This window comes from Mycteria americana, chromosome 1, assembly GCF_035582795.1.
Source record: "Mycteria americana isolate JAX WOST 10 ecotype Jacksonville Zoo and Gardens chromosome 1, USCA_MyAme_1.0, whole genome shotgun sequence".
NCBI lineage: Eukaryota > Metazoa > Chordata > Aves > Ciconiiformes > Ciconiidae > Mycteria > Mycteria americana.
Window position 1 is genome coordinate 222,288,954 of NC_134365.1, and position 25,923 is coordinate 222,314,876.

At 66.8% G+C, this 25,923-nt stretch overlaps 3 protein-coding genes across 12 annotated transcripts in view; 1 reads left to right on the plus strand and 2 right to left on the minus strand.

Moving 5' to 3' along the window:
* Window positions 1-1,658: 1,658 nt before the first annotated feature.
* Window positions 1,659-13,242, minus strand: RHOG (ras homolog family member G). The gene is made up of 2 exons (XM_075491398.1): window positions 12,982-13,242; window positions 1,659-3,089 (listed from the first exon to the last, which is right to left on the minus strand). Exon 2 carries the CDS (start codon window positions 3,048-3,050, stop codon window positions 2,475-2,477), a length of 576 nt encoding a protein of 191 aa, XP_075347513.1. The 5' UTR covers window positions 3,051-3,089; window positions 12,982-13,242; the 3' UTR covers window positions 1,659-2,474.
* LOC142404488 (uncharacterized) lies at window positions 5,384-8,447 on the minus strand. Of its 2 annotated transcripts, none has more exons than XM_075491397.1 (2): window positions 5,954-8,447; window positions 5,384-5,902 (listed from the first exon to the last, which is right to left on the minus strand). In XM_075491397.1, exon 1 carries the CDS (start codon window positions 8,428-8,430, stop codon window positions 6,760-6,762), a length of 1,671 nt encoding a protein of 556 aa, XP_075347512.1. In that variant the 5' UTR covers window positions 8,431-8,447; the 3' UTR covers window positions 5,384-5,902; window positions 5,954-6,759. The 2 variants fall into 2 exon arrangements, with proteins under 2 accessions (XP_075347512.1, XP_075347511.1); XM_075491396.1 differs by having other exon boundaries at window positions 5,384-5,871; window positions 5,934-8,447.
* Window positions 13,243-16,529: 3,287 nt separating the features above from the next.
* The window catches only part of STIM1 (stromal interaction molecule 1), a 105,300-nt gene continuing 95,906 nt past the window's right edge, over window positions 16,530-25,923 (plus strand). For 3 of the 9 annotated variants that reach the window (XM_075491417.1, XM_075491418.1, XM_075491419.1), the window contains exon 1: window positions 16,969-17,326. In XM_075491417.1, coding sequence (XP_075347532.1) covers window positions 17,218-17,326 — 109 coding nt within the window. In that variant the 5' untranslated portion in view covers window positions 16,969-17,217. Of the gene's footprint in view, window positions 16,624-16,967; window positions 17,327-25,923 lie in introns of those variants that run through there. The other 6 variants (XM_075491414.1, XM_075491415.1, XM_075491416.1 and 3 more) reach the window with 3 other exon arrangements.

Sequence of the window (25,923 nt, forward strand, 5' to 3'; positions counted from 1 at the left end):
CTCATCGCGGCCGGGCCCGGGAGCAGCTGGGAGGGGAACAGCGATGAGCTCATCCCGCCGCGCCGGGGCCAGGGCAGGGCCGCATCCTGCTGCCTCGCTCCGCACCGCGCCCCGGGGCCCCCGCCTCGTCCCGGCACCCGCTCCTCTGCCGTACCCCGCCGGGGCGGCTCCTCGCCCCCCACCTCGGGGCCTGCAGCCCCTGCCAGCACCCTGCCAGCCCTGGGGACCGGCGTCCGTGTCGGTGCCCTGGCAGGAGACCCCTGGCCAGCTCCCGCCCCGGGCACGGGGACGGCCCTGCTGCGGCAGCCCGGGCGTACCGAGGGTCCCCCCGAGAGCGCGGGGCATCCCAGCGAGGGAGGGGGCCCAGCGCTGCGTCGGCCCCGCAGCTCCGCCCTGCGCAGCCCCGCGCCGTGGCACCCACGGCCCTGCCCGCGGGAGCTCGTGGGGTGGCACCACCTCGGGCACCGGCAGCCCCGCCTGCAGCCCTCGCCCCAGCGGAGGGGCCTCCCCCCGGCGCAGCCCCCCGGGCGATAGCGGGGGTGAAGGCCAGACCCCGCAGCGGGAGCAGGACACGGCCGCGGGGATCCCGCACGGCGGGCGCAGGGTTTGGTGCAGCCGGGACCCGCAAGCCCGCTGGCGTGCAGCCCCTTGGGGACAGGCCGGGGCCGTGCCCCAGCGTCGCGGGCGCCAGGCTGGGGGTTCAGGGGGGCCGTGCGTTGCACCGGGCCCCGGGAGGCTGCGGCAAGGCACGGCCGCGGGCGGGAGACGGGGCCGGGAGGTGGCCGGAGCCACCCTGCCTCGTGGCACCGTCGCCCACGCCGGCCCCCGGCGGCCCCCCGCTCTGGCCGGGAAATGGCAGCAGGGAACAAAGGCGGCTTGTGGCGGGCGCCGGGTCTCTGCCCTTCCTGCAGGAAGGCCCCGGGGCCAGACAAGGGGCCCGTGTGCGCGGCAGCGGGGGCCCTGCCAGGCCTCGCCGGATCCGGCCGCCAGCCAGCACGTGCCGGCAGCCCGCGGGGGCTGGTGAGGGGGTGGCGAGCGTGGCTGAGCAGCCGGGGCTGCTGCTGGTCCCTCGCTGCCGCCGTCGGCGGCCTCAGCGCTCGGCCACAGGACCCGGGGTCCCCCAGGACGCCCCAGCCCCCGGGCGCGGGGACACCGGGCTCTGGCCTTTGCCTGCAGCTCCGGAGCGGGGCAGGACAGGGCAGAGCCAGAGTTGGGGGGGCTCCCAGGGAGGGGACCTCGCTCCTGCAGCCCCCTGTGCCCACCCCTGTAACGGCCCCGTCCCCGATGTCCCCATTCCCACCCAGTGCAACGTCCCCATGGCCACCTCCTGCAATGTCCCCGTTCCTGTCCCTTGCGATGTCCCCAGGCCCCCCCACGGGAGCTCAGCGCTGGCCCTGAGTGGGTCTGAGGGTGCCCGGGGGTCGGGGCTGGCCACGGCAGGGGCACCCCGGGTTTCGCCCAGCCGCGGCCTGCCCTGGGCAGAGACCCCCGGCAGGCAGCGGCGCCGCCGCGAGCGCCCTTGGCTCGGCCCTGGCAGGGCGAGGGGTCCCGGCCCGGCTCAGCCCGGGGGCAGCCGTGTCCCCCCCGGGGGGGGGTTGCAGGGGCGTCCCCGTGCCCGGGGAAGGTGGGCGCGCGCGGGAGAGCACAGGAGACGGGGAGCCTGGGCAGGTCTCTTTATTTAAGGAGAAGCAACTCGGGGAGCAGCTGGTTACAGGCGAGTCCCACCGCCCTGCGGAGCCCTGGCACCAGCCGGCGCGGGAGCACGCTCCTCTGGCAGAGCCCGCCGGCAGCACCGGCTCCGCTCTCGCCAGGGCCGGACTTCCCTGGCGCTGGCCCCGGGGAGCCGGCGATGCTGCGCCGGGCCGGGCTCACCCCGAACACCCACCCAGGAGAGCCCCGGCGCGGCCGCCGGGACCCCGCGGCAGCACGGGGCCTTGCCGGCGCCGGGGCGGCAGGACGCTCGGAGGTGGCCGAGCGCCGGGGCTGGCACAGGGGGGGCCTCGGGCCTCCCCCCGCGCCCCCGCAGCCCCGCTGGTGCAGGGGATGGGGGTGACGGGTCCCCCCGTGGGGTGCTCGGGGTGGGGGTGGCAGGTCCCCGTGGGGTGCTCAGGGCAGGAGGGGGGGTCAGCCACCCCGGGCATCCCCTTCTCAGGAAGCGTTGCTCTGTGCCGGGACCGGAGAGGCGAGGCCCAAAAGCGAACGCTGACAGCCAGGGCCGGGGCGGGGGTCCCGCAGGGCTGGGGGAGCCCCGCTGCCCCCGGGGCGGACGGCCAGTTAGTGCAAACGAGGTCTGTATTATTAAAGCTGGCGGCTTCGGGCTGGTGGCCCCGGTCCCGCCGTCCCCGGGGGGGCAGCGGGGCTCGGGGAGGCACCGGGGCGGGCAGGGGGGGTCTGGCGGCGCCGGGCAGTGTCTTGGAGGGCGGCGGGGCCGGGGCAGGGGCAGGATTGTCTCTCGCTGGTCGCCGGCAGCCCCATCACAAGAGGACGCAGGACTTCTTGGGCTTGGCTGGGACAGGGTTGAGCACGGCCCTCACCGCCTCAGTGAAGACATCCTTGATGCCCTCCTGGTTGAGCGCCGAGCACTCCAGGTACTTGACGGCGTGGATCTGCTTGGAGAGGCTGATGCCTTGCTGGGTGGTGATGGGCGCCTGGTTCTGCTCCTTGAGCCGCTTCATGGTCTCGGGGTTGTTTCTCAGATCCTTCTTGGTGCCGACGAGGAGGATGGGCACGCTGGGGCAGTGGTGGCACACCTCCGGGTACCACTTGTGCTTGACGTTCTCGTAGGAGGGCGGGCTGGCGATGGAGAAGCAGATGATGAAGACGTTGGTCTGGGGGTAGGAAAGCGTCCGGAGGCGGTCGTACTCCTCCTGGCCGGCCGTGTCCCACAGGTTTAAGTTAATAGTCCTGCCATCCACCGTGTTCTGGGCGCTGTAGTTGTCAAAGACGGTGGGGATGTACTCCTTGGGGAAGGCGTTGGTGGTGTAGCAGATGAGCAGGCAGGTCTTCCCCACCGCCCCGTCGCCCACCACCACACACTTGATGCTCTGCATCCCCGCGGCTCGGCGTCCCTCGCGTCCCCCTTCAGCAGCCTGCGGGGAGGGGAGAGGGTCAGGGGAGGGGGACGCGCCGGGGCCGGGGTCACCGTGGTCCCCCCCGCTCGGACACCCCGAGGCCGCAGGGTGCAGAGGGACGGGTCACACTCCGCTCACCCTCCATCCCGCAGCCCGGGTGAGCTTCCCGGCCAGGCGCGTCCCCCCCGGCAGCCCCCGGTGCGCAGCAGCCCAGAGACCCCCCGCCGGGGAACCGCATCCCCTGACCCAGGGCAAACGCGTGTGCCGCCGTGGCTGGTGTGCACGGGAACCGCATCGTCCCCAGGACGGTGCTCCCAGTACAGCCAGGCTGCTGCAGCGCCCCGAGCCGTGCTGTGCCATGCCGTGCCGTGCCCTGCGGTGCCATGTGGTGCCATGCCATGCCATGCCCTGCGGTGCCATGCCGTGCCGTGCCATGCCACGCTGTGCCATGCCCTGTGGTGCCATGCCCTGCGGTGCTGTGCCATGCCACGCCGTGCCATGCCCTGCAGTGCCATGCCATACCACGCTGTGCCACGCCCTGCAGTGCCATGCCATGCCGTGCCATACCACGCTGTGCCACGCTCTGCCATGCCCTGCGGTGCCATGCCATGCCATGCTGTGCCATGCCCTGCGGTGCCATGCCGTGCCATGCTGTGCCTCCAGCCCGGTACAGGACGGAGGGCAGCAGGGCACGCAGCCGGGGCAGATTTGGGCTGCGGGAGCGTGTGGGCTGCCACCGTGCGCCCCAGCCCCGCCAAGCGGGCCCGGTGCTGGCCCCGGCGGGGCAGAGGCTGGGCTGGTGCCGCGGCCGGGCTGGAGAGCGGCCGCTGGCGTGGCCCCTCAGGGCTGACGTCCGCTCCGGCAGCTGTGTTTATCCCCGAGCCCGGCGCGCGTTTCCCTGTTTGCCTTCCTCGGGTTCCCTCTGCGATCGCCATTACGGGCCGCATCCTGCTCCCCTTCCTGCTGCAGGCTGGAGCCGCGCGGTGCCGGGGTAGGAGGGTGCCCGCCCGTGGGGCCGGGCTGGGGCCGGCAGCCCCTTTCCCCGCCAGGGTCCGGCCACGGGCGCAGCGGCTGCCCGAGGGGATTTAGCATGGCGGGGGGGTTATCCCGGCCGGGGCAGCGAGGCGCAGGGCTGAGAAGCCGCAGCCACGGGGAGGGCGCAGAGGCGCTGGGGCGGAGGGGCCGGGGACGCCGCATCGGCCCCGAGCCCTGGGCTGGGGGACGCCCTTCCCCAGAGCCCCCCGGGGCTGCAGGGCCGGGGCAGCGTGGCTGGGGAAGGGCGAAGGGGCCGTGCCCCCCGCCCCGAGCCCCCGGCCCCTCGCATGGGGAAGTCGCTCTTCCTCTTCCCGCCCTGACACCCGGCTTCCTGCCCGTGGCGGGGCCGGGTGCGCCATGACCCCCGCCCTGCCTGGCTCCCTGCCTGCACCGCTGCCTCCCCGGGTACGGGCAGGACAGGCGGGGGGCCCGGCCCGAACGCCGCTGAAGCCGCCCCGCGGTGCCGTGCCCCAGTTTCCCCAGTGCAGAGGTGCTTCCACGGCAGGGGGTATCCCCAGGCTCCAGCCTGTGAAGGGGCCGCAGCAGCGGGGGGCGGCGGCAGGCAGCCCCCCCGCAGGCAGCACCTGCCCGCAGCAGGAAGCCGGCGGCCGCAGCAGCGCCGGGGCTGCTCACACGGCGTGGGATCCCAGGCGGGTCACAAATAAACACACGGCCTTCGGCCTCAATTTTCTCCCCGCTTTGGTCGCCAACGCGGCCCAGAGGGCTTCCTCGCACCAGGCCGCAGTGGCCGGGGTGCCCCGGGGCCGGGGCGGGGCTCAGCGACGGTGCGGGCAGGCGGGCGGGCAGCAGCGGGCAGGGGACCCCCGCCGGGGTCTGCGGGGCTCGGAGCAGCAGCGCGAGGCCGGGGCGGTGGGCGAAGGGGCGGGAGCAGGATCAGGGCGATGGGCGCGGGAGCAGGGGGAGCAGGAACAGGATCGGGGAGCAGGAGCAGCGCGAGGGGGACAGGATCAGGATCAGGACAGGGAGCGGGAGCGGGGCAGTGGGAGAAGGAGGCAGATCAGGGCGATGGGAGCAGGAGCAGGGTGATGGGGACAGGAGCAGGGGGAGCAGGAGCAGGACAGTGGGAGCAGGAACTGGATCGGGGCGATGGGAGCAGGATCGGGGCGATGGGAGCAGGATCGGGGCGATGGGAGACCGAGCTCCCTCCGCGGCTGCGGAGCCATCTCCAGGGACGGGCACCCTCCGCGGGGGCTGTAACTGCCACCCCGCTGCCCCATGCCGTCGCCGTGGGGAGGGGGACAGGGGAGGGGACAGCACCGGGGAGGGGACAGGGGGGAGCAGGCAGCGCTGGGAGGGAACCCCCAGGGAGACCCCAGCGCCCCGGCCCCCAGCCGGGGGTCCCGCCTGCCCGCGGGGGCTGCCCCGCTCCGGCCCGGCACCGACTGCCCACGACGCCCAAGGCACCCTCACTTCTCATCAGGTGCTGCCGCTGGCTCCTCGCCCGCCGTCCCCGCAGCGCTGGGCGGCCACAGCCGGCACCCCCGGCCCCTGCCCGGCTGCATCGCGCCCAAAATGCCCCCGCGCCAGTGCCCAGCCCCGGCCGCCCTGCTCGCCCCAGCCGCCAGGGACCAGTGGGGCCACGCAGACGCAGTGGGGCCATGGGACGTGGCACCCCACGGCCCCCGTGCCCCCTCCGTCCTGCAGCCACTCCGCCTCTTTGCCCAGGGCTCCCGGGGCTGGGGGGGTTCCCTGGGGCAGCCCTCGGAGCGGGATGGGGCCACCCCCATTGTGCCATGGCGGGGACCTGGCGGGGACCTGGCTGGGACCTGGCTGAGCTGGCGGGGACCCATCTGACCCGGTTTGGACCCATCTGCCCCGGTTTGGACCCATCTGCCCCGGTTTGGACCTGCTTCCCCCCGTCATCCACGAGGCTCGGGGGGCACAGGCACCCCGCTCGCCCCGCTCTCCCTCGGCCCCTCCGGGGCAGCTGGCAGCGCTGCAGCAGATTTTTTTTCCTTTTCTGATGAGATCAGGCTGAAGAAGAGATGGCAAAATAAGAATTTTCCTGGAAAGCCATTTTTGTTCGTATTTTAGATTTAAATTCTCTTCTCTTCCCAAGCCAAAGGCCACCAGGCGCTGGGTCGCTGGGAGCCAGAGCCAGCCGCTCCCGGCCAAAATAAACCCAAACCGGGCTTTGCTTTGTGAAAAAAACCCCAAAGGTTATTTCTAAATCCCAACCTTTGGTTTTCTTTGCAAAACCATCCCCGCCGCGGGGCTCTGGGGAGCAGCCGTGTCCCCGGGGACCCCGCGGGGCAGGGCAGGAGGTGCACCGAGCGGCACCGGGCTCAGCCGGGCGGGGGGAGCGTGCAGCGGCTTTAAAACCACCCGAACCCAGGGGTGTGGGCGCAGCAGCCGGCGGGTGCAGCGTCCCCGCTGCAGGGACGTCACTGGGGGGGACCCAGCCGGGGGGTGCAAGGGGGTGCGGGATGCGATAGATGGGGAGGGCAGGGAGGTGGAGGGGCCCCGGGGGGGCGAGGGGCAGCACCCCAGAGCGGGAGCCACCTCGAGGCATCGCGGCACCCGAGGGTGCCCCACGAGCCCCCAATGAGGCACGCAGCCCCCTGGCACCCCCAGGCTCCCGCTGTCTCCATGGCCCACGGGCACCCCAAGGTCACCAGTGTCCCCACGGTAGCTATTTGCATGCTGGGCAGCCACTCTGCAGCACACGGCGGGGCTCGGCGGAGGGTCCCCGCTGCCCCCCAGGCCGGGGTCCCCTGGCTGCCAGGACTGGCTGGCTGGTGCTGTGGCACCGGGGGATCCCCCGGGCTGGGGCCGGGGCCGCGGGTCCCGGGTGCCAGCCAGGGTCACCCAGCTGAGGTGGGAGCGAGAGGGGTCCCGCAGCAGCCCCGGACCCCAGGTCAGGGGGGTTGGGGGCAGTTCGGTGCCCCGAGAGGCTGCCGGGGGCACCCCAGGGAGCACTGGGGTCCCGGGGACACCCCGGTGGCAGAGCGGCCGGGGGAGATGCGGCCAGAGCCCATCGCTGTCTATAAATACCCGGGGGAAGGACACGGGCGGGAAGAGCCGCCGGAGCCCAAGGACAATATTGGCAGCAGAACAGAAGGGCAGGAGCCAGCCCCGGCGGGGGATGCGGGGAAGCCGCCGCGGCCAGAAGCAGGGTGCGAGGGGTGGCTCTCCGGGGCACGGGGACGAAGCGGTGCCCCCCTGCCCGCAGCTCCCTGTCCCTTGGGGTGCGGGGCGGCCCCCGAGCACCAGCTCCAGCCCTGCGACAGCCCCGTGGCGGGACAAGACGTGCACCAGTCACGCCGAGCTCAAACCCCACATCCCCAAACCGGCCGTGGGACCGCAGACAGCCTGGGGTGAGCTGGCACCCAGCGGGCACCCATCCCCATCCCAGGAAAGGCCCAGGCTGAGTCAGCGGGGCCGCTAAGGAAGGGGACGGGGTGCAAGTGGAAACGCTCGTGCCCATGAGAGCATCGCTGCTACGGGGAAACGGAGGAAAGGAGGAGGAGGCAGCAGGCAGTGGGCAGTGGGCAGCGGGCAGCGGGCAGCGGGCCACTTCTCCATGACCCAGGGCCCCTGGGGCTGCGAAACCCCAGCGTGGCCCGAGGCTCCCCACCGGCAACCAGCAAACGTGGGCGCACACGCTGCCCGTGGAGGGGCCGGGGCAGGACCCGGCTGCTCGTGCAGGACCGATTTTGCTCTCACCATCGCTGGCACCACGGGCACCACCGGCTCTGGGTGCGGGGCCAGGGCCAGTGACACGACGAGGGGACACGCAGGCACGGCCAGGGTGCCGTGCTCGCCGAGGAGGGGGCTTGGTGCAGATAAGAGTCCCCGCAGCAGCCAAAGCCCCAAGCCCCGCTATGGGTGCCAGGGAGGGGGACGCGCGGCAGGAGGGCTTCGGCTCTGGCCCCCCTCGGAGCTGCCCCTCCGCCACAACGCTTCCAGCCGCAGCCCCCGGGGCTCTGCCCCCCGGGTCACGCTCCCGACCCGTCCCCACAGCCCCTGCCGAAGCCCCAACCCTCCCTCGGCTGCCCGGGGCAGATCGGGGTGCTGCAGGGGCCACCCGTGTCCCTGACCCGCAGCCGCGTGGGCTCCGGCCCCCCTGGACCTCCCTGTCCCCGCTGCAAGACGACAGGAGGGGAGGTGGGAGCCGCCGAACGGGGCCAGGACCCCCGGCCAGGATGGGGCTGGGGGTTGCACAGTGGCATCCCTGCGGTGCCGGGCGGGGGCCGGAGGTCGCCTGCGGTCCCCACAGCATCCCGACACCGGGGCACCCGAGGGTCCTGCAGCCCACGGCCCCCGGACAGCCCAGCCACTGCCCTGCGGTGCCCAGGGACATGGGGCGAGCACAGCCCCAGCCCTGGTGTGCGCCTGCCTGCCTGCCTGCCTGCCTGCCCTGCCTGCCTGCCCTGCCCTGCCCTGCCCTGCCCTGCCTGCTGCCAGCACCGCTGCCCGCACAAGGCCAGCTCTGTTCTCCCGGGAAGTCTGCGGCCGGCAGCACCCTTAACCCCTTCTGGCCCCCCTAGAGATGCTGGGGCGCGGGCAGCCTTGTGGGGCTGAGGGGCACAGACACGTGGGGCACAGCCCGCGTGGGGCACCGGAGCCGCCTGCCCCTTCCCAGCCCTATGCCCTGGCCCCACAGAAAGGGAACCAGAAGAGGAAGAGGAAGAGGAAGAGTCGGAGCACGGGGGGGGTCTGCACGGTGCCCAGCCCCGGGGCTCAGCACCCCCCCGGACACCCTCTGCGCCGCCGGGGCTGGGATTTGGGGTGCTGGGGAGAGGGCGTGGGCGGGTGAGCGGGGCTGCGGGTGATGCACCGCGACCTCCCCCCAGTCGCCGCCCCCCGGGACGGGAAAAGCGACTCATCGCTTCTTCGGCAGAAAAAGGAAGCAAAACTCGCTCGCCATCTCTCCCAGCCAGGGCATCCCCTCGCTGGGTTTTTCCTCCGGGGAAGCGGAGCAGCCGCCCCTGCGGGCTCCCCTTCCGCTGCCGGCCCGGCCGGCCCGGGCCCCGCGACACCCAACCCCGACCCAACCCGACCAAACCAACCCAAAGCGTGCGCAGGCTGCGCGCCCTGCGCCCTGCGCCCCAGCCCACGTACCCTGCGCCGCGCGCGGCGCAGCCTGCGCTCTGCACCCCACACCGTGCACCGCAAACCGTGCGCGGAGCGCTGTGCGCAACAGCCCCCGCGTCGCACGCCGCGCTCGGCGCGGCCCACGCTGCGCCCACACCGTGCACCCCACAACCATGCGCCGTGCACCCCACAACCATGCGCCGTGCACCCCGTGCACCCTGCACCCCGCTCCCCACCACAGGCACCCCACACCGGGCACCCTGCACGGTGCCGGCGGGGAGCAGAGCCGCAGCCAGCCCGTCGCTGGCCGCGCTCGCGGGCCGGGCAGCGTGTCGTCCGTCCCGGACAGACGGACCAGCCCAGACCGAGCCGGGGCTGCGGGGCTGGGGGTCAGCAGCCGTGATCGCTCCCGCTCGCTGGGGAGAGCAGCACAGCGCGGCCCCCCCGGCACCGCCGCCGCCTCAGCAGGCAGAAAGAGGAAACTAATAAAATCTATAAATACCGAGCAGGGACCCCGTGGGGCCGAGCGCGCCGGCCCAGCACCGCCACGGCAGTGGGGCGGGGGCGGTTTCTGCCACGGCCGCAGCGGGGACCCGGTGCTGGCACGGCAGACACGGGGTCCACGCTCTGCGGGACGTGCCCCGAGGTGTGCTGTCACCCGTACCCCCGGCTCTGCCCCGGGGCCCTGCGTCGCGGCTAAAATAACTTCCATGCTGAGTCGAAGGATTTTGATTTTCCTCATTTTCCAGCTGCAGGCTCGTTGTGACTAATTTCCTCATTCTATTTCCCTCCCTGGCCGGTGAGCTCCACTGCCGGGTCCGGCTCCGGCCCTTGGCACGGCCGCGGCTGCTCCCTACCCTCGGCCTCCTGCTCGAGGCGCTGCCGAAGCCGGCAGCGCCGGGGGCCGGAGCCGGCTGCAGACCCCCCCGGGGTGATGCTGCACGAGCAGCCCCTGAGCCGGGGCCAGCCCTGGCCAGCAAACCCCCTCCCCGAGCCAGCGGTGGGACAGGGCCGGCACCGGCCAGGGCTGCTCCCGGTCAGAGACGGTTGCCTGCATGGGGGGATCCTGGGACAGACGAGGGATGGCCAGAGGGATGACGGATGGATGGGCATGGATGGGGCCAGCCAGGCCAGGCCGCGCTCCACGGCTCGGGGTGAGAAAACAGCCCGGCACCGCTCACACCGACAGCGGAGGCGCAGACGAGGCACACCGTCAAGCACACCAGCACCGGGCCGGTTTGGCACCTCCCGACGCTACGGTCAGACCAAAGCTCCGGGCGCGGGATGCCCGACCCCTGCTCCCAGCCCACGCAGGGCACGCACCACACCTACACCCGCTGGCCGGCACGACTGCTGCCACGAGGTGTGCCGGCCTCGGGCGCCTCCCGGCATCACCAGAAATACCCCCGCACCCGCGGATGCTCCCGGCTACCTGCACCCCGCGGTCCCAGCGCCAGCCCCGCCGCCCACCCCAGCCGAAACACCCGCCACAGCTCAGCCCCACAGCGGGCGCTGGGTGATGTCCCCACGTGCCACCGCCAGCGCTTCGGCGGCTTCTCCTTCCACCAAGAAAAGAGGAGTGAGCCCAGCGGGACCCCAGCCCATGCACCCACCCACACAGCCCCGGCCGCGCTGTGCCCCTCCTGGGGGAGACGTCTCCCCCAGGCACTCGGGGACCCATGGGTGCCCCTGCTCTGCAGCGAGCCGGCAGCGGGACGGCACCGAGAGGCGGCACAGGCCGAACCGGGAGCTGGCATTTGAACAACGGCATAGCGCATCCCCCCACTGCCCCCCAGCACATCCCCCCGCTGCACCCCGCGCCAAGAGGGGAGGGGAAGGCAAGGGAGGAGAGGACAGGGGAGGGGAGGGGAGGGGAGGGGAGGGGAGGGGAGGGGAGGGGAGGGCTCCCCGAAGCCCCTCCAGAGGTGACCCCAAGCCCAGGCGGGATTCACAAAAGGAGAGATGCGGGGCTGTGGCACAGACTCACCGTCTGCCCGGCCGGGAGGGCCCGGGGTGGCCCCGGGGGTGGCCCAGCAACAAGCGCCCACCACAGCCAGACGCCCGCCCCGGGGACAGCCCTGTCACACAGCAGCGCTGACCGCGCTCCCCTGCTGCGCCGTGCCACCCCCGCACCTCCCCACATGCCGCAGTGTGCGAGCGCACAGCAGTGCGAGCGCTGCAGCGTGCACCGCGGCGTGCGACGGGCACGGCAGTGCCAGGGCTGCCGTGTGCACCGCAGCGTCTGTGTCCTGTCTGCTGAACACGTGTCGCAGCGCGTCCGTTGCAGCGTGTGAGAGCGTGTGCAAGTGATGCGTGTGCTGCAGTGCATGCAGTGTTGCAATGAGGGTCGCAGTGTGTATGTGACGTTCAGCGTGTGTCGTAATGGGCGTGTTGCAAGGTGCGTGCAGCACGGTGCCGTGCACGGGTGTTGCAGCGGGTGGGTGCAGTGTGTGTCTGCGATGATGTGCGGTGCGGTGCGTGCAGTGTGTGTGTGCAGTGCCCATGTTGTACCTTTCAGCGGGTGCAGTGTGCGGTGCAGGACCCTGCAGCGTGTGCACTGCGTGTTGCGGTGGGGTGCCTGGTGTGCAGCAGGAGCAGTGGGCAGTGCAGTGCAGTGGGCAGTGCAGCGGGCAGTGCAGTGGGCAGAGGATTGCAGTGCAGCGGGCAGTGCACTGGGCAGAGGGTGCAGTGCAGTGTGCAGTGCAGCAGGCAGTGTGCAGCGCAGCGGGCAGTGCAATGGGCAGTGCCGTGCAGTGCCATGGGCAGTGCAGTGCAGCAGGCAGTGTGCAGCGCAGCGGGCAGTGCAATGGGCAGTGCCGTGCAGTGCCATGGGCAGTGCAGTGCAGCAGGCAGTGGGCAGCGCAGCGGGCAGTGCAATGGGCAGTGCTGTGCAGTGCCATGGGCAGTGCAGTGCAGCAGGCAGTGGGCAGCGCAGCGGGCAGTGCAATGGGCAGTGCCGTGCAGTGCCATGGGCAGTGCAGTGCAGTGCAGCAGGCAGTGGGCAGCGCAGCGGGCAGTGCCGTGCAGTGCCCTGGGCAGTGCAGTGCAGTGCAGCGCAGCGCAGCGCAGCGGGCAGTGCCGTGCCGTGCAGTGCCGTGCCGTGCAGTGCCGTGCCCTGGGCAGTGCAGTGCAGCAGTGCAGCGCAGCGCAGCGCCCCCTGGCGAGCAGCGCCGGGCAGGCCGCGCAGTGCCGGGCCCTTCACGCCGCGAGCGGTGCGGGCAGCGCCGGGGCAGGGCGGGCAGGGCCGGGGCGGTGCCAGGGCAGCGGGGGCGGGGGGCGCGGTGCCGGTGGGTGCAGTGGGTGCAGTGGGTGCAGTGCCCGGTGCAGCGGCCCCGCGGAGGGGTCCGGGCCGGTTCTGCCCCCGCTCTGTCCCGGCAGCTGCCGGCCCCGCTCCCGCCCGGAGCTCCGCGCCCGGGGCCATCCCCGGGCTCCGCTGGGCGGCTGGGGCCCGCGCCCCCGGACCCCCGGCACCCCGGAAGCCCCGGCACCCCGGAAGCCCCGTTATCCCTGGACCCCCGTTAGCCCCCGCCCCGCTCCGGGCGGGTCCCGGTGCCGGCGCCCCCGCCCTGGCCCCGGCGGGCGGCTCCTCCCGCCGCCCCGACCCGGACCCCAACCCGGAGCCGGTACCGGCCGGGACCCCCGGCAGCGGGACCCCGGGGAGCGGGACCCCCATCCCTCTCCGGGCACCGCCGGCTGCCCCCGTCCCGGCAGCGGGACCCGCCCCCCCCCCGCTCGTACCGGCGGCGGCCCCCGCCGCCCGGAGCCCCCCGCCCCGCCCCGCCCCGGCCCCGGCCCCGGCCCCCGGCCCCGCACTCACCCCGGGGCATGGCGCGGCGGCTCCGGGCGGCGGGCGCGGGGCCGGAGCGGCAGCAGGAGGAGGAGGAGGAGGAGGAGGAGGAGGAGGAAGTCTGCGGCCGCCTCCTCCCGCCGCCCCGGGCGGTCCCGCGGAGAAACTTCCCTCCGCCGCGCCCGGCCCCCGCCCGCCCCGCCGCTTCCTTCCTCGGCCCGGGCCGGGGGGCCGGGGGCCTCCCCTCGGGAGGGCGCCGGGGGCGGCGGGGGGGGCTCCCGGGGGAGCGCAGCCCCCGGCGCCCTTCGGCATCGCCCCGCGGCCCGGCCCCGGCCCCCCGCTCCCCCCCCCCCGGGGCCGCCCCGCCCGGAGTGGGGTCCGGCTGCGGGCGGAGCAGGAGCGGGGCCGGGGGAGCCGGGCCGGGGGTGCGGGAGCCCACCCCCTCCCCACGCCGGGCCGCGGCAGGGTCGGGGCGGGACCCCTGTGCCGGAGCCCGGGAGCCCCCTCGGGCCCCGGCCCCCGGGCCAGGCTGCAGCGGGCGGGGTCCGGCTCCTGGCGCTGGCGCTGGGCCCGGCCCCGGCCCCGCGGGACCCCCCGGCACAGGGGCCTGCAGCCCCCGGGCCGCGCTGGGAGCAGAGACCTCGCCCTCGCCCTCCCCCGGCCCCACGGTGCCCAGGGCTCGGGCGAGCGGTGCTTGGGGGTCCCGGATGGCGGGGAGGGACAGGGCCGGGCCGGGGTAGCCCACTGCCAGCCCGGGGGGCCGGGAGCTCTGGGGAAACCTCACTGCAGGGGCAGGGGGCTGCGGGGGGGCTGAGGAGGGAGGGGAGCCCGCACCGGCCGGGGCTTCCTGGGGACGCGAGGGGAGATGGCAGGCAGGGAGATGGCAGGCAGGGGATGGCAGGCAGGGGATGGCAGGCAGGGATGGCAGGCAGGGGAGATGGCAGGCAGGGGATGGCAGGCAGGGAGATGGCAGGCAGGGGATGGCAGGCAGGGATGGCAGGCAGGGGAGATGGCAGGCAGGGGATGGCAGGCAGGGGATGGCAGGCAGGAGATGGCAGGCAGGGAGATGGCAGGCAGGGGATGGCAGGCAGGAGATGGCAGGCAGGGGAGATGGCAGGCAGGGGATGGCAGGCAGGGGATGGCAGGCAGGGGAGATGGCAGGCAGGAGATGGCAGGCAGGGGATGGCAGGCAGGGGATGGCAGGCAGGGAGATGGCAGGCAGGGGATGGCAGGCAGGGATGGCAGGAAGGGGGGATGGCAGGCAGGGGATGGCAGGCAGGGGAGATGGCAGGCAGGGAGATGGCAGGAAGGGGGGATGGCAGGCAGGGAGATGGCAGGCAGGGATGGCAGGAAGGGGGGATGGCAGGCAGGGGATGGCAGGCAGGAGATGGCAGGCAGGGATGGCAGGAAGCGGGGATGGCAGGCAGGGAGATGGCAGGCAGGGATGGCAGGCAGGGGATGGCAGGCAGGGATGGCAGGAAGGGGGGATGGCAGGCAGGGGATGGCAGGCAGGGATGGCAGGCAGGGGAGATGGCAGGCAGGGAGATGGCAGGAAGGGGGGATGGCAGGCAGGGGATGGCAGGCAGGGGATGGCAGGCAGGGGATGGCAGGCAGGGGAGATGGCAGGCAGGGGATGGCAGGCAGGAGATGGCAGGCAGGGAGATGGCAGGCAGGGGAGATGGCAGGCAGGGGATGGCAGGCAGGGAGATGGCAGGAAGGGGGGATGGCAGGCAGGGGATGGCAGGCAGGGATGGCAGGAAGGGGGGATGGCAGGCAGGGGATGGCAGGCAGGAGATGGCAGGCAGGGAGATGGGAGGCAGGGAGATGGCAGGCAGGGAGATGGCAGGCAGGGATGGCAGGCAGGGATGGCAGGAAGGGGGGATGGCAGGCAGGGGATGGCAGGCAGGAGATGGCAGGCAGGGAGATGGCAGGCAGGGGAGATGGCAGGCAGGAGATGGCAGGCAGGGGAGATGGCAGGCAGGGGAGATGGCAGGAAGGGGGGATGGCAGGCAGGAGATGGCAGGCAGGGGATGGCAGGCAGGAGAGGTGGCAGGCAGGGGATGGCAGGCAGGGGAGATGGCAGGCAGGGGATGGCAGGCAGGGGAGGTGGCAGGCAGGGGATGGCAGGCAGGGGAGGGCAGGCAGGGGAAGGCAGCCCCTGCCCAAGGGCTGCCATCGGGGTCTGGGTGGGGAGAGATGGGGATGGGGAGAGTGGGGACCAGCTGCCCTGGGGGGGAACCGGGGCCACCCTGCTGCACCCCAAGGGGGCCCAGCAGAGTCCCAGGGCTGCAGCAGGGGCAGAGCCCCCGAGCATGGCCTTGTCCTGCTGGGTCAGGGCCAGAGGACACCCAGGTGCTGTGAGGGTCCCCACAAGGGCCAGGTCCCCCAAGCTGGGGGTCCCCATAAGGGCCAGGTCCCCCCAGCAGCACCCGAGGCAGCACGCGCAGCCCATGAGGGTCCATGGCTGCCAGCCCTGGGGCAGGAGGGTCTTGTGGGGGAGACGTGGCTGCCGGGGACGGAGGCGAGGCTGTTCTTCGGGGAGCGAGCGTGCCTGCCCCCATCCTCATCCCATGTGTGTCAGAGCCACGGGGGTTCTCCAGGCACGGGACCCCCCTGCCCGCACCCGGGATCTTCCCCCACACCAGCACGGAGGACCGGGGCTGGGACCCGACCGGGAACCCTCTGCCTGGAAGCAGTCTGTCAGCTGCCTGCGGCTCGGGGCACTGCCCGCTCGCCTCCATGGCCAGCCCTGTGTTCCATCCCGGGCACCCACCGTGGCCGGGGCTCCCCAGGCGCTGCCAGCCCTGCAGCGGGTACCCCCCGTCCCGCATCCCCGGGGCGGCGGCGGGGGCACTGCCCGGCGGACAGGCGCCTGCTCCGGGGACCCAGGCGATGGCTCTCGGGGCAGCGGGGCCGGAGCAGGGTGGGATTTTGCTTCCGGGCTGGAGGCTGTGGAGCTATTCTGGGGCCGGATCCAATCCCTGCAGGGAGCTTCGCTTTCGGCCCCGGTGCTGAGGGAAAAGGACGTGTGAAACCTTAGCCCCTGACCTTCCCGTTCCCCGCTGCGGGCTGACGGGCTTCGGGCACTGATGGCCACGGATCCCCATGGCACCGGTCCAGCACTGGTGAGCAGCGATGCAGCCAGGAGCACGTGGCCCTGGCGAGGCGTTGCAGCCCTCGAGGGGTGTCGAAGTGTGGCTGCGAGCAACCGCACGCTCAGAGGTCGAAATGGCTCTGTCCCGACGAGCCGGGGTGCGCCGATGTGTCGGGGTGCTCTGACGAGCTGGGATGTTCTGACAAGCCAGGACGCTCTGATGAGCTGGGGTGCTCTGACAAGCCTTCCCCGGGGCTGGAGGCGGATTCCCTCAGAGAGGTCACCCATCCAGGCGTCACACGCAGCCGCCCCTGCTTAGCTTCCGCGCCGCGCCGGCGGCCCGTGCCCACAGCCAGGGCATTCCCCCCTGCGCCCGCCAGAGGCCGCTGCGGCTCAGCGGCGGGCGCGGGGAGCCCGGCGGAGGGCGGGGGGGGAGGAAGCGGGGGGGCGTGGCCAACTGCCCGCCCCTGATTGGCCGGGCGACGGCGCGGGGCGGCCCCGCCCCGCGGAGGGTCTGGCACGGCGGCGGGTGGCTCCGCCCCCTGTCACCGAGCGTGCGGCGGCGGCGCCAGGGCCCGGTGCGCAGCGGGGCGCGGGGGGCGGGTGCCGGGAAGAGACCACCGCTGCGGGGGGGTGCGGGGCTGTCCCGGGAGAGGCCGCGGCGGGGGGGGTGTCCCGGGAGGGACCGCTGCTGGAGAGGAAGGTGGGGGACGGAGCGGCCCGGGGAGAGGTTATGGGGGGGGGGGGGGGGAGCAGGGTTGTCCCGGTAGAGACCACTGCTGAGGAGAAGGGGGAGGCAGGGCTCTCCGGGGAGAGACCACTGCTGCGGGGGGGGGGCGGGGGGAGTCTCTCCCGGGAGAGACCACTGCGGGGGGGCGGCCAGGGGGGCAGACCCCGGGTCTGTTTCCGGGGGCGGGCGGGGGCCGGTGGCAGTTGCCCGGCCCGGGGCAGCGGGAAGCCGGGCCCGGGCGGGAACACCGGGGAATAACCCGCCGTCCCGCAGCTGGCGACGGCCGCAGCCCCGCGGAGCGCAGCCCCGGAGCGCCCGGCCCGTGCCGCCTGGCCGAGGGGGACGGCGGAGCCGAGCTGAGGTGAGCGGCCGGGCCCAGCGCCGGGGCCGATGCCGAGGAGGAGCTGACAGCGGCGGGGGAAGCGGCGAGGCAGGCGCGGAAATGGATTTACGGTCGGGAGTGGCCGTGTGGGTCCTGTGCGGCTTCCTCCTGCAGCAGGGCCGGGGGGAGCGGCCCCCCGGCTCCCACCTGGACGAGACCGCCATCGCAGGTGAGACCGGCCGGCCCGGCGGGCTCCCCCCTCTCCTCCTTCAGACCCCGTTCCCCGGCTACCCGGGGCCGCTCCCCGCCGGGTTCCCAGGGCTGCCGGCCCCGTCGGAGCGGCGGGGATCCCTGGGGCACCCGGTGCATGCGGGCCGGCGCCGTGCCGCGCCCCGGGGAGGCCGCCGTTCCCCCCGCCGGGCCGGCGTCGGAGCCTCCGGCGCCGGGGGCTGCGGGCGGGTTCCTCCGCCCAGGGGCAGGGAGCCGCGACCGGGCTCGGCCGCCTCGTGGGGTCTGCGGGGCAGGGCCGCTGCCGGCCGCGTCCCGGGTCCGCCTCGGCGACCCCGGGCGCCGGGGGCGAGGGTCGGGGCAGCGGAAAGGCCCCGCGTTCGTTTCTGCGATGGGCTCGGCGATTTGCGAAGGAGCGGTTTGCAGCGGGGTTTGGATCGCGGCCCGGCGTGTTCAGAAAACGCCGGTGTTGAGGGTTTTTTAAGGACGTTGCCAGGCCGGGGGTGGGGGTCCCGAGGGTCGCCTACGCTTGCCGTGCCTCCGGCCGGCCCTCGCCCCGCGCCGGGCCAGCGCTGCCCGCCTCGGCCCTGAAGAGGAGCGGTAGCAGAGACCGCGCAGCCGGCTGTTCTCTTTGCCCCCTTACTTCCCTCCCCTCCGCCCGAAAGCCAACAGCCCAGCCGAAAAGAAAGGAGAAGCCCGAGCCCCTCTGGACTTGGGTGGATTTTCCCCCGGGAGCCAGGCTTTAGCGGCACGCTGCTGCCAGAGCCAGCCTCGGCGGAGGGCCGGGAATGGGTGAAACCAGCGTGGGCACCGGTGTCTGCTCTGTGTCCTTGTGACGGTCCCTGAGGTCAGAGCTGGGAGCCTGCTCAGTAAAACGTGCTTTTAGTTGTCGGTAGTGAAGCAGAAATCCTCAGCTCCGCACCTTGTCGTTGCGGCGGCGCCAAGTTCTCGCCCGCTAACAGAAAAAACAGTGAGTCGTGTCCTGTGAGCACTGCAGGCGAAGAAATTGCTTTCTAAAGGGGAAAACTCCCACTGAAGCTGAAGCACTGCCGGCCTGGGTGCGGGCCAGCCCTTCCGAGCACGACTTTCTGCTCGGCGGCGAGCAGAGCTGTCAGCATCAGGGTGGCTCTGCGCCTCCACCGCCGTCATCCGCAGCCTGGATCCGCTGTGGAGGGTCCCGCCTGGCGCGGGCTTCCACAAGGGATAACGCGCCGGTTCACGGCGGTAAAGAAGGCGGTGAGCACCTCTGAACCCCGATTGCGGCAGGGAGGTGCTGTGTTTGGCGCTGGGTGGGTGCAAGGCTGCTCCCTTGCCGAGCTTTTCAGGCCGATGTGTTGGCGAGGGGACGGGGACGGGAGCTCACGCAGGGTTTTTGTTACAGTGGAAGGTGCAGGTGTGGGCGTTCACGTTCACACAGGTGAAAGTTGCCGCAGCGGCGTTGCGAAGGAGGCGTTCCGCTCTGTGTACGGAGCTGGGTGGTGAGCACAACAGGCGAGGCCCTGGAACCGCAGTATCAGGCGAACGATCGGGAACTCGGTGTCTGATTCCTGGGCAGGCAGATTGTTTCATCTTGGCGACGTGATGATTTATGTGACTTACTTTTTTTTTTTTTTTCCCCCCCTTAATATCGACCGCATGCTAGCTGTTCTGTAAGAAGTTGCTTTTTATATTCTTCATACGTGATCCTAAATCCTTAGGCCAGTTCACATCCAGTCTGCTCCATTAAGGAAACTGGATCTCTGCAGTCCTGATGAAGCAAGGTTTATGCCTCCAAGGAATTTCCAGATGAGTTATTTTTGGAGGCCCTGCAGAAGTGTGGCAGCCCTGGTGATTCAGCTGCTGACTTGCTCTTCTCTCGGAGCAGAGGCAGAGCAGGCAGGGAGCCATCCAGAGACCTGGTCTCTTTAATAAAATCACCTACAGGTGGGCTTTTCCTGCAAAAGAGGTACTTTTCTTTACTCTTGGTTATTCACAACTGGTATGTTCTAGTTACTTCTGGGTTTAAAAACCTGCAGAGCAGTTCATGGCACCTTGCTTGCAAGGGCATAGCTGGGTACAGGTTGAAACCCAAAATGTGCAGATGAGCGCGGTCGATGAGGGATTTGTTCGCTCCGAATGCGGGTGCCTCGCCGTGTAACTGCACCCTGTCCCTTGCTGGGGTAGCTGGGAAGTTCAGTGGTGCTCGCTGCACGCTGCTAATGCAGCTGGAAGTTAATGCCTCCTCTGAGGTCGCTTGGCCATTTGCTTTTTAGCTTTTAGAGCTGTTGCTCGCAGTTCAGTGCAGTGAATATCCTCAGATAGCACATGACACTTTTCCTTACGAGTCCCTTGGAAGCAGAACATGAGGGTTGCGTTGGCCGCACACACGTCTGCAGCAGCACAGGTTCTTGCCGTGAGGCGGAGGTAGGTGTTGGATGGATTTTTGAAAGTGAAAGGGTTCATTTTTGATGGATTTTCGAAAGTGAAAGCGTTCTTCTTTTTTTTTTTTTTTTTTTTTTTTTTGACAGGGCATGATTTTAATGATAAAAAAAATTGACAGTACCGGTCACTTCTCCCTGGAACAGTGAAATTTTTCAGGCGATGCAGGGAAGTCGTGTTTGTAGAGAGCAGAAGCGTGAGTTTTAGCAGTGTCTGCTCGTTAGGCTCGGTTGCTTAGATTCCTGTGCACACTCAAGGGATGCATCGGCATGCTTTATTGAGGATTAGGATATGTTTCCGATTCCGAAGAGTTGTTTTTTTTTTAGGAGTTTGAAATGCATAGTTTTATCCATGAAGGAAAATTAGAGTTGATGACTAAACTGCAGGGAAAATTAGGTTTTCTCCTGGCTTTGGCTTGTTCAAAGGCAAGTGTTGCTAGTGAGTGCTTAATCTTTAATATTTTCCTGCCTATATCAGATTTAAGTTGGGTTACACTCAAAAGCACAGGAGCCATTTCGCAAGGCGTAGAAAGTGAGACGGAGGTGGGGTGTGCTTTAGAGCCAAGGACAGCCGGTCCGCAGGCCGACCCCCGGCGAGGCGCAGACCCCAAAAGCTGCTCCACCTCCCCAGTCTCCCGCAGCCCATTTGTGCGCCAGAGCGCGTTTCAGAAAGACACGGTGTCGTGAAGAAGGCGGCCGGTCCCCCGGCCGCTGCGCAGGATGTGCCGACAGTCACCCTGCCGTTATTGTTTTCACCCGCTGGCGGTTATTTTTAGCCCGAATTTGTCTAGCCGCAGCTTCCAGCCCTGGGGTCGTTCGTACGGCCCCCTCTAAAAGGGGCGAGAGAGGCTCCTTGGGGATGTTATTACAAATACTACTTTCAGGCGGTAGGCTTTTTTTTTCTCTTTCTAGTTACTCGCTGTAATCTGTCAGTTGCCCGAGTCTAACCTATGTAATGCAGGTTTTGTTCATTTTTCTATCGGCGGTAGTCCTTATTGCAACATCGTCTGGGGTTATGTCAAATGTTTTACAAAAGGTTTACGTGTACCATCAACTGTTTTGGTCAAAAGTTTTAAAATTTTATCTTGATAAAAATAGTAAGCTTGCTCGATAGCCTGCTTTTCATTAAATCACATTAACTGGTATAAATAAGGTTGCTCTTCTTAATTTTTCACTTGATTGCCTTCTGTGCAGACCGGCGCGGGTGGACAGTGAAACGTCATTGCTGCTGCTTACGCTGGGGACCTTCAGGTTGGGCTTCAGGTGTGTGTGTAGGAGATCCAAGGAAAACTGACTGTGAAGGGGCTGGGCGTGGGATGACTGGGGTTCCTTCCTGGCTCCCTTAATGGTGATACCTTCCCTCTACGCTGTCCGCTTTGCTAGGTGCATACCTGCTCTGTCTCCGTACGATTATATAGAAATGGTACAAGTCTGCAGTCCCCTGAGCCGTATTTCAGTTTATATCGAGACTGCTTTCTGTGCTGCTACATCCGTAGGGATGCGGGGCCGTATCTGCCGCACTCTGCCTGCGCTAGAGGAGGTCTGGGGTCTCGTTCGGGTCCCTGTTCTGGCATCCTTTAGACAGATTAGGGATCCTGGTCTGGATTTTCCCTGGCTCTCTTCACTGCAGCGGTTAAAAGACGGGCTCTGGATAGCGTGATGAGATTGACTCGTTCTCTGGGCAACACAAACCTCGCGGTGCTGCGCCCGGGAGCCAGAGCCCGAGGGGCCGGTGAGGGGCTGGAGCCTCTGGTGCAGTGGTGGCACGGGGCAGGGTTTGGCATTTACTTACACCATGGCACAACAGCTCCTCTTTCCCCTCCTTTCTCATTCTCCCTGCACCTGGCTCCTGCTTCCCTGTCTCGATTCCTCGATCACAAGACTTCTGGAGTCGTCTTTGCTCTTGTTCAAGTGGTGTTTAACACATGGGATTCTTACCCCAGCGAGGGGTCTCGGTGTGCTACCAGAACACAAGTTATAAAAATATTAAGATGGTATCAAAAGAAAACCTGACTGCATATCCTCAGAGTTATGATGTTTGCCTGTAGCACTTTGAGCCTAAGCTACACGTAAAAACAAGGAACATCACTGTTTAACAAAATAAGCGTGGTGAAGGGGGGCCACAACCCCAAGCTTTTAACGAGTGATTCATTCGATAGGGGGAAAAAACCATCCCGGGTGAGGATGCTGCGTCCAAGCCCTGCAGTTGAGAACTCCTATACTTGCCATTCGAGGATGCAGGGTTTTACTGAAAGTTAATCCTTTGCTACAAAACCTCTAGCCTGGAAAGTGATTGTTTTTGGACTTTGAACCTGCAGTGAAATCTTTTGACATAGGAAGCGAATGTGGACTTGGTGTCTTTTGAAAGCTCGATGCAGTAATCTTGCAAGCTGGCAACACAAACGGATGGTTACTTCTTTATCTACTGATGTAAATATTATCATTGCTAGTTGCTTAGTTAATGAAACATTACGTTAGTGCATTTATTTCACGGTGCTGAAGTTTGTCACCCACCATGATGCCAAAATCTGCATTTGTCCTCTGTTCCTTTGCCAGAGCCTCTGATTTCATCCACTGCAGCAAGTAAGATGCTTTTATGAGTTGCCTTTAGGAAAAGTCTTATCAGTTGAAGTCAGGAGGTCAGCATAAAATCGGTGGTGGTAAGATACAAGCAGCTAGTTGAGATACCATTGATCTGGCTGCTCTCTGATGTTCGTTAACCTCCCCGTGCTGCGTAGACAGAACCACTGCAGGATTTCATCCACCCTGTTAGGGTGCCGGAAACCTCCGAATCCTCCTGTAGCCTGCCCTGGACCGCAGCCTCGAGGAGGTACACGACCCAGCTTGTCGGAACACACCTTCCCTGCAGTAACGCTTGCAATCATGTCTTTCCCACAGACCTGGAGGAGTTTGTGGAATACAATGACCTGCTATGCTTTTCTTGCTTTATGATGAAGTGCTTTTTAAAGGAGTCTTTGTCTGCAGGACTAGAAGGATTTTGCTACGGTGCCTTTTGCTTTAGCTGCAGTTAATTCTTTCTAGGTATGCACTTCCACGGAGTAGAAGTTGCACGCGTGAGTAGCAGCTTTGGGCTGGGCAAGGGAGAAGAAGTAGTGTTGGAGAACACTTGGAAAACTCTGTGAGGAAATAGTGTTCTTTGCCAGCTTGATTGGAAACCTCAGTGGATTGCACAGCCTTTACTTCATTTAGGAACAAAACTCATCTCGAGGAATGACCGTTCTGAGAGCTGGAGAAATTGTCGTCTTCTGGCATCAAAGTGCAGCCTCGTGTGGAAGAGGAGCGGGGCTGGGAAGAGTGTTCGGGCTGGTAGCGCTGCTGGGGAGCTCCTGGCTCCTGCCTGCTGATTCTGTTCCCTGTGTCGGCCCAGAAACTTGGAGCGACCCTCAGCTGGATCAGAGTGTGGATTTTTTTTTTTTTTTTTAATTTATTACTTTGAAAAGCAACTTTCTTCATGCCTCATGTGCCTCCCAGGTAGTATTTTCACATGGGCGGCATTGCTGGTGGAGCTCGAGGTGCTGCTGCCGGGATGCTCTCTGCTGTCATGGGGCTGGAGCGAAGCGGCGGAGGTCAGCTCTCTGGGGTATTTGGTTTCTCAGGAGTTGTGCCGGCGCAAGTACATGTAAAGCTCGCGTTCAGACTTTCCACGCTACGTATGGCCTTTGCCCTCACCGCATCTCAGTGGGAGATCAGAGAAAAACCTGCCTTTAACTTTGACCGCCTGGAAAGTGTAGGTGGGGGAGGCTGCACTGTCGGAGCACAGACCCCAGCATCGGAGCAGGGGTCCGGGTAACCCCGCATCCCGGGGTCTGGGTAACCCCGCGTTGTGCCCGACCCTGGCAGCCCGGAGATGCCTGGGGGAGAAAACAGACCTTGCACGTGACTGGAAACAGAGCCTGAATGCGGTTGTTGAGCCTTTTTGGTGTCTTCATGGCCGAATCCTCTCTTCTCAGGGCCGCACCTTCCAAACCTCCCGTCTCTCTGTCCCCCGCGGTGCGTGGCAGCCTGGAGCAGCTCTGGCCGGGCAGGGCCGTGCCATCACACACAGCACGGAGCAAGGTGGAACTGGGGTTCCTCCCTAAACGTGCAGTCCTGGAATGAACTCCCACAGGGCAAAAAAAAAGACCATGGCAGACTTTCTTTATATCCTGCTTCAACATGCGCCTTCTGGTTTGGCCTTTCCTAAGGTGAGGCAGGGATACGCGTGTCCGTGTGCACACATGTGGGAAGTCCAGAGCAGCAGTCCTCCTGTCCGTCCTTTCCTCTCAGGAGGGAACGAAACAATAAATGTGTGATGAAGCCTCCTGACATCCCGTATGGCATGGCCGGCAGGGTCCGTGATGCTTTGATGATCGTGGTGAAATGGAGCGTGCCTTATCTGAAAGGGAGTAAGAAAGAAAAAAAGTTGTTTTTCTGTTGCCTGCTCGGTTTGTGTTTGGCTCGTGGGCTACCTGGGGCATATTGGTGCATGGTAATTCTCCTTGCTAAGTGCTCTCGCCTCCTCTTCCTCCGGGCAGGGGACAGATGATGTCTGTCCGGTGCACGCTGCTTTAGACCGATACTGCAGGGGAACTGCGTTATCGTGCAGTGAGTTTTATTTCAAGATCTGCCTGGTTTTTGGTGAGGGAAGGGAAGTAGAAGGGCATCCTGGTGTAATTCCACATGGATTTGTCTGTTAAAAGGAGAGTGTTTGAGCAGGTGATTGAAAAGCAAGAGTTTTCTGTGAGGTTATCCCTCTGCTTCTAAAAACTCTCCTTCTGCTTATTCCACTTGGAGGCTGTGCTGATTAGAAGAGGTGCTGGCGGTGGCACTTGTCCCGCTGTGGCTCTCCAAGCCCAGGTTCAGTGCCAAGCTGGTTACCCTTTTGCTGCCTTCAGCTGCTTGAATGTAACCGGCCTTGCATTTTGCTTTTGAAAGTCCTAATTGCACAATCTGTTAGTGTTGAAAAACCCGTTTTCTTCACTAATTAGCTTTACTTTAAAAACAAAGCTAGATAGGGAGAAATAAACTCCTAAGCAGGCAGAGCAAGCTGGAGGCTGGGTGGTTGTGGTTCTTACTGGGGCAGCTCTGGGATTCCTGCTGGGGTGAGCCCTCTTGTACCTGGTGGGGTGCGTTGTCCCTGGGTGGTCCGGCTGCGTTGAAGGGCACTGCGGATACCTGCTGAGGCGGGACTGTGCTGGGAACAGCAGACAGGACTTTGTTTTAACTGCTGCTTGGGTGAAGGTCTGCAGCGCGAGCTGGGAATCCCTCCGGTCCACGGCTGGAAAAGGAGATTTGATCGCCCTTCGTTATATCATGGTCAAGTGCTATTAATAACGTGGCTTTTTGGCCTCTTTTATGCTCTGTCCCTGTTACAGAGTACAGCCTTCGGGACCTTCGGTTTCCCCACCTCCCACCCCGAGGACTTTTGTTTGCTTCTGGAGTTTGAGAGATGTTTTATGCGTGCGTAGGCAATGGCCGTCTTGCTGACCCGTCTGCCTTTGCTCGTGTGATCTGATCCAAGTGGGTCTCTCTGGCAGGCTTTAATTTTTCCTTTACCTTCATTTTAATCAGCCCCTGCCGTCCTGTGTGATTAATTTTCTGGCACCTCCATAACTCTGGTTCATTTTTTAGCAGCTGATGCTGGTCTTCAGGCAGGCGTAGATGACGGACTCTTTAATTAAGCCATTGCTCCGTTACTCCCGCAGCACGTGTGAGCCTTGAGAAGCTTCTGCCTCAAACTGTGAGCCTGTGTGTTAAAAACCAGCGTTGTGCCAGCACGGCTCACCTGGGAGCTGAGTGTTGGGCACCGGGGTGGAAGCGTTACCGGTGAATTAGTCTTTTAACTTACTACGACTGAATAAATCTCATCCTCTTAGCTGCCAGAGTGGGGCGGGTGCAGTTGTGTATTGAGGTGAGCTGTCCTGGGCCGTCCCGGCGGCGGGGCTGGGGAGCCGGCTGGTAACCGGAGCGGTGGCACGACTGTGCCCAGCTGAAATACTTGTTTTTACTGGCAGTTACAGGACAAAGTACCCACCGCTACAATCGATACGAAAATCATCAGAGGAGCATAAGGAAGTCATTAAGATAACTGTGCGTGTTTTTGTACGTGAATGCTTGCTTGTTTTATCTTTATGAAACAGTATCGGGATGCTTGTTTGTTTGGATTATGGACCTATTTTTA